The 13146-nt window shown below is 36.2% G+C and overlaps 1 protein-coding gene across 1 annotated transcript in view; it reads right to left on the bottom strand.

The window, feature by feature from the left end:
* FANCC (FA complementation group C) overlaps positions 1–13146 on the bottom strand; it is a 75685-nt gene that overhangs the window by 40147 nt on the left and 22392 nt on the right. The window contains exon 4 of the mRNA XM_058828092.1: positions 11542–11636. Within this exon, the coding sequence (XP_058684075.1) occupies positions 11542–11636 (95 nt within the window). The remainder of the gene's footprint in view (positions 1–11541; positions 11637–13146) is intronic.

Below are 13146 nucleotides of genomic sequence, written 5' to 3'. Positions count from 1 at the left end.
GACTATGGTAATGCTCGCAAATTTGAAAACATTGCTAATTCTCCTACATGCGGCCAATGTAACTATCTACAGGTGACCATAGAAGGTCCAAATGAGCTTAAAATGCTGATTCTCAAAAGAGCTCATGAGAAGACTAACTAGGTAGACTATTTAGATGTATAATCTTCAAAATGACCAAGAACTCCCTCTGGCTGACTTTACAAAAGTGAAACAACAACAGAAAAAAGAAAATACTGACAGTGAACTCAGTAAAACTTCAAGACAATAAGCATTAGAAATAGTTTACGCACTGTATGTGAAAAGCCATCTTCATTCTAAAATGTTTTCTATGCTAAAAAGATCCAGCTCCAGTCTCTTTCTTGAATAAGTTTAACATCTTTTATCACCCTCCCACCCTTTATGAATTAAATTATTTCAGAACATATTCTACTAGGAATCTTGTACATATACTATCATTCTATCAATTACTTGTCTTTGATTCATCAGCCAATTCCCATTTTCATTACAATTCATACCTAACCTAAGAACATTGGGTCTTTAACCTTTAACAGAACTGTACATTGGCAAGTTTAAGAGGCAGGTATGTCAAATTTCTAGCAAACACTGCTATGAGATGTGGGCTTCCTAAGGTGTGTAACTTAGGAAGTGCACTCACTCAAACAGGATAAAGTCCTTGGTATCTGGGACACAAACCAATCGCACAAATGATAGAGAAAAGTGCCTGAATTGCTCTTTACTCCCTTGGAACACATTGCAAAGCCAGCCAACTTGATTCTTAAAATTAGATTTTAACTAGCAATCTAAAATTTGAAAAGTCTCTTATCACATTAAGAGTTCATTAAACCATTAGGTTTTAATTAATTTTGTCAGATCTTAAACACATGCCTATGTTTCATGTCTTTTGTCCTCTGTTTTGATTAAAAAAAAAAAAATTCACTTTGAACCATCTGTGACCCATTGACACTTAAGACATTTCTTTCAAGCTCATTTACATACTTGATTCCACATATGGCTAACTACAATGTAAAAAATCATCCATCAAAAAATATCCTTTCATGCATATGCACTTATAAAATAAAGTTATCTGTCCTCAACTGTGGCTGATTTACATACTCCAAGAAAGGCCTGTAAATGCTTTGTAACTATTTTCATGACACTAAGTTTAGCTGCTTAAATCTATTCCATGAAACTCAGATTCCAGAAGACTACACATCAAACATTAAGGAGGTGAAATCAGCTTCCAAAGGAGTAAACTGGCCACAAGGTTAAAAAATATCAGAAAGTTCCCCATCATTTTGGTTGGAGAAAAGATATTGTGCTAATGGCTAGAGAGACAATAATGCATTTTACAGAAACAGCAAAACCACACTGGGCATTGAAGAAAAAAAAAATGACAGAATGAAAACAGGAAGAAAAGCTTTTAAATTAACATAATACAGCATTTAATGCAAGAGCAGAGGTTATTTCTTGCTGCAAAAACTAACAAAACATTCAGGTTTTAAAGTAATGTGTATTTTAATAACAAAAACTGCAACAGAGCACAACAAACTTTTTAAAGGGCCCATAGATATATCATATACTATTTAGCCCAAGCAGAACTGATTTGGTAGGTAACAGCTGACAGAAGCAAGAAGCCAAAAGGAGGAGTGAATATTTTTTCAGAATTAATACCCCTTAATGGTCTGTGGAATGCTGTTTACTTCAGCTCTGTTTTACAACCACTGCTGCATGGAGAAGGGATTGACTGAAACATTTGCAGCCTGTGGCCACCCACACTATGGGAAGCACTATGATTAAAGAGAATGCTACGTTGTTGTATCTGCCAGCAGTCTGTTCCATGCTGTAATTATTATACTTGCCGTCTTCTTATAATCTATTGCATCTGCTATGGCAAGACCCCAGGGTAAGCACTGTCCAACAAGAAAAACATTGAACCTGAATAGCAAGTTATTTTTAATGTGCACAAATGGTCTGAAAACCGGATACTTTAAATACTTCTCTTTTAAGTTTATTAAAAAATTTTACCTTATAGGATAGCCAGTGACATAGAGAAAGTAGATATACTACTGAAATACTCACTTTAACCTACAGTCTGACACACCCCCCGTTCACCCCAAATCTTTATAATGAGCAAAGTTTTTGCTTTAGATCTTTGCAGCACAAAAATTCTGTGAATTCTAGGTAAGACGTGGCTATAGAGAGCACCAATTTATCAGATTTCTATCACTGTTATTACATGACAGATGACATTATAATTTTAACTGCTCCCTTCCTCTATAAGAATATTTAATATGTAATAGCAACAGCAACTTTGAAAACAACAAAATAAGCCCTAAATACCAAAATAAGTAGCAGTTCTCTAAGCAGAAATTTTATTTTGAATTCTGATCTCTGCATTAACTGGTAAAGGAGTTCAAAACTAACACTACATGCATTCTCTTCACTTTGTTTGGTGTTTTACCACACAAAATTAAGCAGTACAACACTATTGTGCACAACATATAGCTGTTATTGCACTCTTCTCTAACAAATGGTACAGGCAGCCTTTACCATTCCAACAGTTTTGCCAGGAGTTGGCTGCAGATGCTCCTGCAGATGCCAGTAGACAAGCAAGATTGTCTACTGGCTGTAACTATAAGGTATTACACTAACCAGTGTGCCACCACCTAGCAAAAGAGGGAAAAAGGATATATCACATGCAAGGCTGAATGAAAACAATTAAGGACTGAGTAAAAGCCCATTTATCTCCAAGCACTCCAGACCACTTTGAAGAAATATCTTTAGACCCTCTTACATATAAGCTGTTGATGGAAGGCAAGGGTAAATTCCATATATAGTGATTGAAGAAAACTGCTACAAAGACTCCTGAAGGACTAGTGAAAAACACAGAAAAAATTAATAGGAAAAGTATAAACAAGATACATACTTTAATCATCATCAGATGTCTTTCATCTGAAGGAACACACTACGATCTCTGCAGTGATCAAAGTTCCTGATGATTATTTGCACAGGTTAGAGAAGGAATGAGAATGCTTTTCCAAACATACCCAAAAAAGCCCTCAGATCCGTAAAACCACGAGAGTGAGTCTCAGAAAGTGATTAAGTAACTTTGAACTACTTTGGCCTCCAGGAGACTTAACATTTTCCATTTGTCTCTTGGATGCATGCCTCCTGGAACATAGACATCCCTCTCCCCATAACTGCTAGGGAAAACCAGATCCCCACCTCCATTCCTTCCCATCCTTCTCTTACACTGACATTCCCTTCTGATTATTTTGTGTTTTATCATGGTAAAATATTGCAGTGATAGTATCACAAATGTAAGAAATAGTCCAAAACAACTAGTTACTTATCTTAGTCCAAATATTACCTTTTTTTCTTCCCTTTAGAGAGGAGAAATGACAACAAAAAAGTTTGAAAATGCTGTATTTATAATAGAACCCTGCTAAAGCCTATGCTCTATGACACAGTTTCTTCTTCCTTTAACTTTCTCAGTAATAAATAGCAGGTGAAGTATGTTCATAATTTTAACTCAGATATCTCTGTTCAGGTCTTAATCTCTTTCTTTCAAAGTTGTCAAGATAAGAAGGACAAAATATGTTTCTCAGTACATCCTCTAGCAACTCATAAGCCTTTTAATAGACACATTACCCATATATGTCATTAAACTAGTATTCTTATCTCATAGAGACATCCTTTATTATAAATCCAACATTATTTTAATACTTCTTCCATCAGATGGTCTTGGGGCCCGTTTCCCCTGTGGAATGACAATTCACAAGTAATTTAGGCTCTTCCTAACATAAAAAAGCAAAGTAACGAATAGATACTGAGGTTCACTCTAATTTGTGCATTACATATTTTCTTCATGTTACCTTAAATTCCTGTCTCCTAGAAAAATGTGAACTTGAAGATTTTCTCCTATAAACAATTCATTATTAAAAGAATACTTTTTAGGAAAAGAAGAGAAAAGCTCTTTACATTATGTCTGGATTACTTTTAACATATGTCCTTTCCTAACAATTTCTAACCTTTTCCTAACCATCTGACAACGCATGCATACAAATAAAAATAGCATGTAATGAGTTTGAAAGATGGCAAGTATATTGGTCCCAAAATCAAATCAACATTCTTACCTAAGAAGAGAATATTGTAATTCCAATTCTGTGTACAAACTACACAGAATCACAGAATGGTTTGGGTTGCAAGGGGACCTTGACTCCAACACAACCACCATGGGCAGGGACACTTTCGAGGCACTTGGTTCTTGCCTGAGCTAAGTTGCAGCCGTGCCTGTGGCTGGCCATACACCCTGCTGCCCTGGAGCCTGACCCCAACTTCACAACTAAACCTTGGGCCTGCCTTGTCACTGTGGGGCTGGTGTGGCAGCCAATGGACTCACAGGTGGTGACTGTCACTGGACCTGCCCTGCTCTTCTTGTGCAACTTCAGTGCCGTTTCAGTGTCAAGGCACAGCTGCAGAAGTGTCACTCAGCTACTCTCCGCTGCCCCTGAAATACAATGGTCTCAATACTCAATTCACTAGGTGTCACTAATAAGTCTTTTATAATAGCCTCTCTATTGAATACTCTTCAGATCTTATATGAATTAAGAGTTGATCTACATCTACATTTTGCTTCACTGAATTTATAAAAGCTTACTGAATTTCCAGCCAACAGCAATTCTGTTCAGGGTCTGAAGTTACCTTTCCAAATGTGGTATTTATGAAAGTGTTAAAAGTGTTTCATTTCTGAATTTATTTGCAGACCTTTTGGCCACAACTGGTTTATTATTATTTAAGATGAAGCTTAATTTTTACAAAAAAAAAATCCACAAGCATTTTAAGGTCAGTGGATGACTATGATTTCTTACTCTTGCTTTTGTTAGGCCCATGGCAAAACCAGCAGCATTTTCCCTTTTTAACTGACATGACTGCAGTGATACCACCTCTGGGTTTTTTTGAAGAGATGCTCACAAAAATATGAAAAAGGATTCTTTTTAATAAATTATTTATTCTGTTCTGTTTCGAAAACCTTTCAAGATCTGCACAGATTGCTTCTTGAAGAGTGTTGCACAACAGTACACTTAACATAAGGATGGTTCAGGCCACTTGATGAAGGATATTCAGAAGACTTTTTACACAGTCCATCCACATACGTGACACTCTCAGTACAATCTGTCTTGCTCTACTTTTCTCCACAGGTGTGTTACACCTGTGCAAAACCCTTTGTGCCTGTTTCATTTAGCTCAGGAATTCTGCATTGCTCAAAAATGACTTGGAGTTACTGACCATACTCACTTATTGCTGGGTTTGGGTATCATTCTTTTCTTTGAGAATCATAGAACTTCTTAGCTTATAGAAAATATGTTCCTGCTATCTGGTGACAAAAAGTGACTGCTGTACCCAGCCCAAATGATAACCAAGTAAACAAACTTTAAAGCTTTCCCTGTGGAGAGGGCTGAACTGAAACTACTTTTCTAAAAGCAAGCCTGATGTTATGCAAAGCTTAATATCTGCCACCAGCCAGAAACATCCCTCTTTTTGTGTCATTATCACATCTCTTTTTATATATTTAAATCAGTAACCTTTCATTGGAATTGGGTTGGCTTTGTGTATTCCCAAAAAATATACCAGAAAAGATGGCCTTCAGGTAAGAGTCACAGAGCATCTGGGCATTTTCAGCTTTGTTCTGCACTTTGGGTACTACTCTACTGAACTGGAAGTTTTTTGGGGGGGTTTTGATTCTTTTTTTGTTTGTTTTTTGTTTGTTTGTTTTGTTTTTTGTTTTTGTTTGTTTGGCGGGTTTTTTTGGTTGGTTGGTTGGTCTTTTTGGTCCACTGTCCCAGCTTCTGGCAAAATTTTTCAGTTCAATCAAGTATTTTTAGAGCTGCGTGTCCTTTCAGGTCACCTTTTTTCCTCCCTCCCTGTCAGATTTGCTTTGGTAAATTGCCCTGACAAAATGAGTATTCCATTTCTCCATGTTTTAGCTTTGACTGGCATATCCTTATTTGTTTTCTTTTGGCTTCAATTGTCCAATTGATGCTTGATGAATACAACCAATCACAACTTTGGACTATAACTGCTAACATGTAGCTCACCACTTGCTCCAAATTCTGATCTGTACTTTGATCTCTTGGCTGTGAGTCAGCCTTCAAGTTTGTAAGACTGGGGTTTGTTGTATCCAATTTGGATGGCCTTTTTTTTTTAATCAACTTATAAATTATAACCTTAGAAATTAAAATCTGCGTTTCCCACCCTCTCCATAGGGTATAATGCAATTAAAAATCGCATGAAAATTGTCATGAATGTTAAGAACATTAATAATTGCATAGTATAACAATAAAATTTCTAAAAATACATTGTTCCAGTGCTTCAAGGCTTTAACTGATCATAAATTATAGGAATAACTTTAAAAAACTCCGAACATAAACAATGCAATATGACAAAAGGGATCGCTAGCCTGTAATTATTCAGAATCTCTTGTGTGTCCACAAAAGTCTCCAGAACATGCATCCATTAACACCAGGAAATATGGGAAATGTTCTTGTTTCCTTTTTTATGAGAAATATTTATTTAATGATTGGTCTTAGTTTTAAATAAGAAAGGAAAACTTTTGTGACACAGAATAGCTGAAAATAAAGCATAATGTACAACTGCCCAGGTTTTATTTTCACCCTCTGCTTTGCTCTGGTGTGACCCCACCTGGAACCCTGCATCCAGCTCTGGGGTCCCAGCACAGGAACGACATGGAGCTGTGGGAGTGAGTCCAGAAGAGGGACACCAAGATGATCAGAGGGATGGAGCATTTCCCTGTGAGGAAAGGCTGAAAGAATTGGGATGAGCCTGGAGAAGAGAAGGCTTTGGAGTGACAAAATTGTGTCCTTCCAGCACCTGAAAGGAGCCTACAAGAAAAATGGAGAGACTTTTTATGACAGCACGTGGTGACAGGACAAGGGGAAGTGGACTAAAACTAAAATAGAGTAGACTTAGATTTGATATTAGGAATAAGTTCTTTACTATGAGGGTAGTAAACCACTGTCACAGGTTTACCAGACAAGCTGTGGATGCGCCAACCCTGGAAGTTTTCAAGCTGGATGGAGCTCTGAGCAACCTGGTCTAGTGGGAGGGACCTTTCCAACCCAGGCCATTCCACGGCAAGTTTAACCAATTGTCAGCAACCCACCGTGTAATACTGCCTTTTTATCGAGACACATGCAGGGAACACCTGGGAAGGGCCACAGCAGTGGCACCGTTAGTTTAACCCCTAACAACATCTGAGTTACACGCCTGTGCACGCAGGGACGTGCGCCGGACACAGTGGCGACCACTCAGGGCAGAGATCGCCATCTCCTGGCTGCTCTCGCAGCTGACCCGTGCTGATGCACTGGGGAAGGCTGGCTCCCAGCGAGGGACCTCACACAGAAGAGAGAACGACTTGCTGTACCCGACATCGTGGGCAAAGTCTCGCGCCTACGGAAAATCAAGTCATGAAAGCAGCAGCAGTAAAAGGAAAGGTAACAGAATAAATTAAAACATGGGAACAGCGAACCAAGTAATATGATAGATAGATTGTCCTTAAAAACTACAAAGCATGACCATAGGTAAATTAATTACTAGGAAACCATGTAATAAGGAAAAAGAAAAAAGGGGAAATACAAAAAAAACAACCCCGTGCTGTTCAGAATTTACTTGTAATTCTATAGCAGTGAGAGAAAGAGGAGGTGAGAGAGAAGGAATAGCTGTTTCTTCATGCTTCTTTTTACTCAAACTATTTACATGGCGAGTTCTTCACAGTAAGTACTTCAGAACCAAGGTCTGAAGTGCTTACTCATAAACTGTTCACACACTCTTTAATATAATGGATCCTTGGATAGAAAGCCCTAAATACTAAAAATCCCCTTAGGTATCAAGAATCAGTCACAATCAAAACAAGTGAAAACACAGATAGAACTATTCTACATCTGTGGAAAAATTACGGGCAGAAAAATAAAAAACTGTTCAACTGAATGCACAGCAAAGAAGATAACAAAATTAATTTTCTTATTAGTGAGGCTCCTGCACTGTTGCCAAAAATGTCAGGAATCTTAACACGAAATTCTCACTAGTGCAACCAACATTAGAAACTAAGAGTCAAAACAATGCCACACAATAAGGGCAGCAGAGAAGCTGGTTTCTAAACTTGAGACTACTATTAAAATAAATTTTCAGCTTTCCTTGGAAGCGTATTCATTATTTAGAATGTTGTGAAACAGAAAACTGTGTACATATTAATATAAAATTAATATATGTATACCTGTATGTAGTATGAAGAATGCCATCTACTGGTATATAAAAATACACGCTGCTGTTTTTCTAAGTTAGTAAACAGCTAATAAACAACAATGTTATCATTACTATCTATGTTCTACAAACAATAGTTTCCAGTTTCAAACTTTGCCTCACACATTCAGCATATTTTAACAAATACATATAAGCCATATGTCCTACAACATAAGCTTCTACCCATAAAATAGACAAAGTAGAAAATACAATTGTCATATTTTAAGGTCTTAAGGCCTTACTGCAGCCTATCAGTACTTAAAGGGGGTTTATAAGAAAGATGGGGATAGCTATGGCCATGCACAGGATACAGATTTGTGAAAAAACTACACATTTTCAGAAAGGAAAACTTGGCCAAACAAAAAAAAAAACAAAACCACCTCTTAAAACAGGGCAAACCTTAGACATCTTCTAGGCCTATGTTTATGCTCTTATGTATATACTGTCTTGTTACTTTGTATTCATTTGAGGGATGGTAAAGCACTGAAAAAAATAAATTAAAAAAAAAAGACAAAAATTTTTAAAAGGATATTAACTTTCTGTTTTACCCAATGAACAGAGAGATGTGCTGTAACACTCTCATAAGTATGTATAGCCTTCCAACATAATAAAGTAAAAGTAGTATTGGAAATAAATTCCAGAGTCATAAACAATTCATAAACACAGTTTATAAACTGAGAGCAGAGAAGAAGGTGTGGCCAAGTTAATAAAAAGGAAACCTGCTTCAGAAAAGCCCTCATTTGCAGCAATGTGATTGCAAGAGTAACATGCAGTGAAAGGAAGCTATTCTAGCCACATTACAGAGAAGTCTATCTTAAAACCATACATACTTCACAGCTCCAAAAATCTCTGCTCAGAGAAGGCCAGCTGGAGAAACTAAGTAACTTTCTTAGAGACTGGTCTCACCAGGTCATGATCCTTTTTATTAGTGAGGAATCTGTGGCAACATGTATCTTGGCTTCCTATGCTGCGCTTGGCTTTAGAAAAGATGTACACAACCTGGATTCCAACACTAAGGCTCAGAATCATAAACAAAACCAAAAATATCTACCATTTTAAGTAGCATCTAATCCTAAAAATACTGCAGTCTACACTGCACACTTTAATTAAATGTCAAAAAATTTCTTTTCACATTTTATTCTTCTAAAGGACTTACAGACCTGCACAATCTTAAGCTTTAGAAATGTAGTAATGATGCATTTCAAGTGGGTAGATACCCTACCTGCCATTGAAAACAACGCAGCTTTTCTATGACAATGGCAGGAAAGTTAAAGAGTAAACTAGCATTAAATAAATTAAACTTTAAATACATTTTTTGCAACTTTGAAAATGCAATTTAGTAGCTAAAAACAAAAGACTTGAGATCAGTGCTTGAGATCATCTCAGACTTGAGATCTTCCTCTCAATGACCTTAGCCAAAGACAGAGTGAAAGGCCCCCCTCAGGAATTCATGCCTGCCATGACAAAAAAAGCAAGGTGTAATTTCACAGTCAGTGTACATAGCTATAAAAGCCAAGGAAGAAGAGATTCAACACTAACTTGACCAAATAATGTAATTTTCTCATCAGATACAACCTCACATTTTGGTTTTTTTAAAATATAAATCACTATCACAGATGGTAAAAGAAATCCCTGAAAAATAGCAAAATATTTAGTTTATGTTCTTCTGTAAAAACAAGCATGACAGTCCTTACTGTATCACAATTGCTGGTGACTAGAATTACAATGATCAGGAAAGGGAAATAAAGCCACTTTCTTCAAAACAATTTTGTGATGATGCCCACTGGGCAGTAAAAAACTGAGAAGAAATTCTACTAATTATAGAAAACAATTTAATAATACCCCTTCTTTTAATCCCAAGACAACCTGGTAAATACTGAATGATAGAGATAGCTAGTAAGATATGTTTGCGTTTTGAATTCCTCCATGCCCTCTTTCCTAACCTTTAGGTTACCTCTTAACCCATCAAGTCACAGTGGCTATTACAGGTGATTGAAACACACAGAGCAGGTGGAAAAATTCCTGCAGGTTCTGATTCTGCAGGGTGGTTTGAATCAAATACTTGACATGTAAGTTTCCGTGTAAGACAAAAGCAGCAACCTCATCTCCATCCATCTCCAGCTGTTTGCTCCTGTTTACCTGATACTTTTTCTTATATCAGCAACACCTTCAATTACATGAAACAAATGATGAGTCAAATGTTATAGACTAAGACAATCGGGGTTTTTTTGCTGTCTGTAGTAGACTGCCTGGGTACATCTCTCCCTCACCACTTAACATCATTAATGCATATGTTATTAACACGCATTATTAATGCTTATATATATGTTATGCTTCTCAAAAGAAAAATGGACACTGTTTGCTAACTAACTGCACACTACTGTGTCTCTCCTACTTCCTGTCAAAGAATACAAGGAATCAGCAAGACTCCAACATTAGAAAAGGCAGAAAATTTGTGTCATTTTACTTCAGCATTCAAGCACTGCCACACTTTGAATTAAAAGTATACTTTTAAAAGCCTCCTGGAAAACATTAAAGACAGTAAAAAATAAGGGTGATTTTACTTAGTATTAAGTTATTCAAATTTTCATTGAACTAAACAGATGTATATAAGGCCGCCTAAAAGACTGTGCAAACATATTTTAAGACTAAGCTTTTAAATCAACAATAGTTGTTTACTTGCATAAAATGTGCATCATAACCATCATCAATTATTTTATAGTAATTTGTAAATCCTAGTATTTATTACATGCATATCTAGATAATCTAACATACAAAATAAACTAGAAAGCAAGAAATTATCTACCTAGAGAAGTATCTTCAGCTTTAACAGAGCTGTACATAAACAATGATGAGGCTGTTACACTCTCATGAGTTGTGATGACTAAAAGATTTAAAAAAATATTTAAAATTCCATTTATATTTTTACCATGATTTGAGGGATAAGGATACTAGGCCTGGTGAATCTAGGAAGTCAAGAGCATCAAAACTATCAAATGTAAAATGCCTCATCCTTTTAAGATTTAAAACAAGACTAAACACCCACTGTGTTATAATTAGAATATATATATATATATATATACTTCAACACAATATGTATGCAACTTGTGTTTGGAGCAGTTTCTTAAATGGCAGAATGACAGTGTGTCTATGCTATAGATGCAGCATCTTTAAACCATCAATCTAATTCAAAGCAGTCCTGGGAAGGATTCATTCACTTACCTGTACCCAGCTATTGGCCTTCAGTTCCACAGCGTTTTGTGGCTCACTGCTGTACAGACAACACAGGCACCACATCAGAGCCTTCTGGCTTTCATCTGTAGGGAAAAAAGTAAATAAAGATACACTTACAGGGTAAAGAAAAAAAAACAAAAAAAAAACCCACAGGCAGAATTCAACACAACAATCCCTATTCATCCACAAAACTGAGGCCCTAAGTATCAGCCTCGACTAATGCTGCTCCTGTTCTACCAGATTCATACCACACATTTAACGTTAATCACTGTATACATCTTGTGTAATCGTTTCCTTCAACAGCACTTTAAAAAGTACCATAGTGTTCAGAATCTATACAATAGTTAGGTGATATTAAGAAACTTGCAGGACCTAGTAATTCATTCACATAAATAATACCTGAAGCTACCCTCAAGGAACTTTCAATTTAGTATCTAAATAATATCATTAATAATAGACAAAAGTCAACAGTAGTAAAATGGTTTATTACATTGTACCTAAAGCTTGCACAACTCAAGTATGCCCACTTATGAAAAACTACTTTGTGAAGTGTCGTGGTTTTGAACCAGTAATTAACAAACAAGGGGGAAAGAAGAATTATCATTTTTCTGCTGTGAGATATGGATTAAAATAAGAGCAAACCAGGTATAAAACTTAAAAGGAATAAAGAGGAGTTTATTGACAAACTACAAGAATAAGAACACCAGAATAAACTTTTAGAAAAAACCTTTTCATTTCTCACTGCTCACTATTCTTTTGTTTACATGACAACAGAGACAAAAACTGTATAATTTTGATGGTTTAAACAGTTCTAATTCTTTCTATAGTCTTTTCCTCAATTTCTGTAGAGAAACAGAAGTTCCTTTCCGTTAATTTATGGAGTTTGTCACAAGAAAACTATTTTTGTTATAGTTTCTCGTTTCTCTGATATCAGTTGCTCAGAGCTACTGTTATTAAAGCCCACCTCTCCCATTCTACATCACTCTGAAAATGTGTTATGGGTCATGAGTTTGAAGATAGCATTTTTAAGGATAAGTTAGTTAAAGGCAAAAAAAAAAGTATTCTTCATCTGCTTCTGTGAGCTTCACTAAGAAACAGTTTTTCTCATTGTCTCTCAAGGCTTCAAATTTCTCAGCACTTCACTATACCACAATTACTTCACTTATTACTTAAATTTACACTTTGAACACCTTATTCCTCTCCATACTCTATTATGAATTAAAGGGGTTTTTCTCAAGACTTCATTGTCCATTTCCATAGTTTTAACAGAAAGATATTTCAGCTTAATTAAAGCATCTCCTTAATTCTCTACCTTTCTTGAAGTCTCTTTTCTTTCTTGCCACTAGTAGTTTATAAAGTCTCTTTTCATGTTGATTCTTTTCCTTTTCTCTCTCTGGATGAAAAGATTAATCTGCAAGTTTCATCTGGATAAAAAAAAGTTAAAATCTTGCCCAGGCTTTGTAGATGGTTCTGTGATTTCTGCCGGAGCAGCAGCTGAAGCTGTTTTTGATAGAAGATTCTTCATGGCTGCTTTGCAGTGTAGTTGCTGTCTCAGCCTGCCGCAGGTCCAGAGCTTTTCTTCTTTACTCGGCA

Source organism: Poecile atricapillus, chromosome Z (assembly GCF_030490865.1).
Source record: "Poecile atricapillus isolate bPoeAtr1 chromosome Z, bPoeAtr1.hap1, whole genome shotgun sequence".
Lineage (NCBI taxonomy): Eukaryota > Metazoa > Chordata > Aves > Passeriformes > Paridae > Poecile > Poecile atricapillus.
The sequence above is the reverse complement of the archived record's forward strand: the minus strand, read 5'-3'. Positions and strand labels throughout refer to the sequence as shown.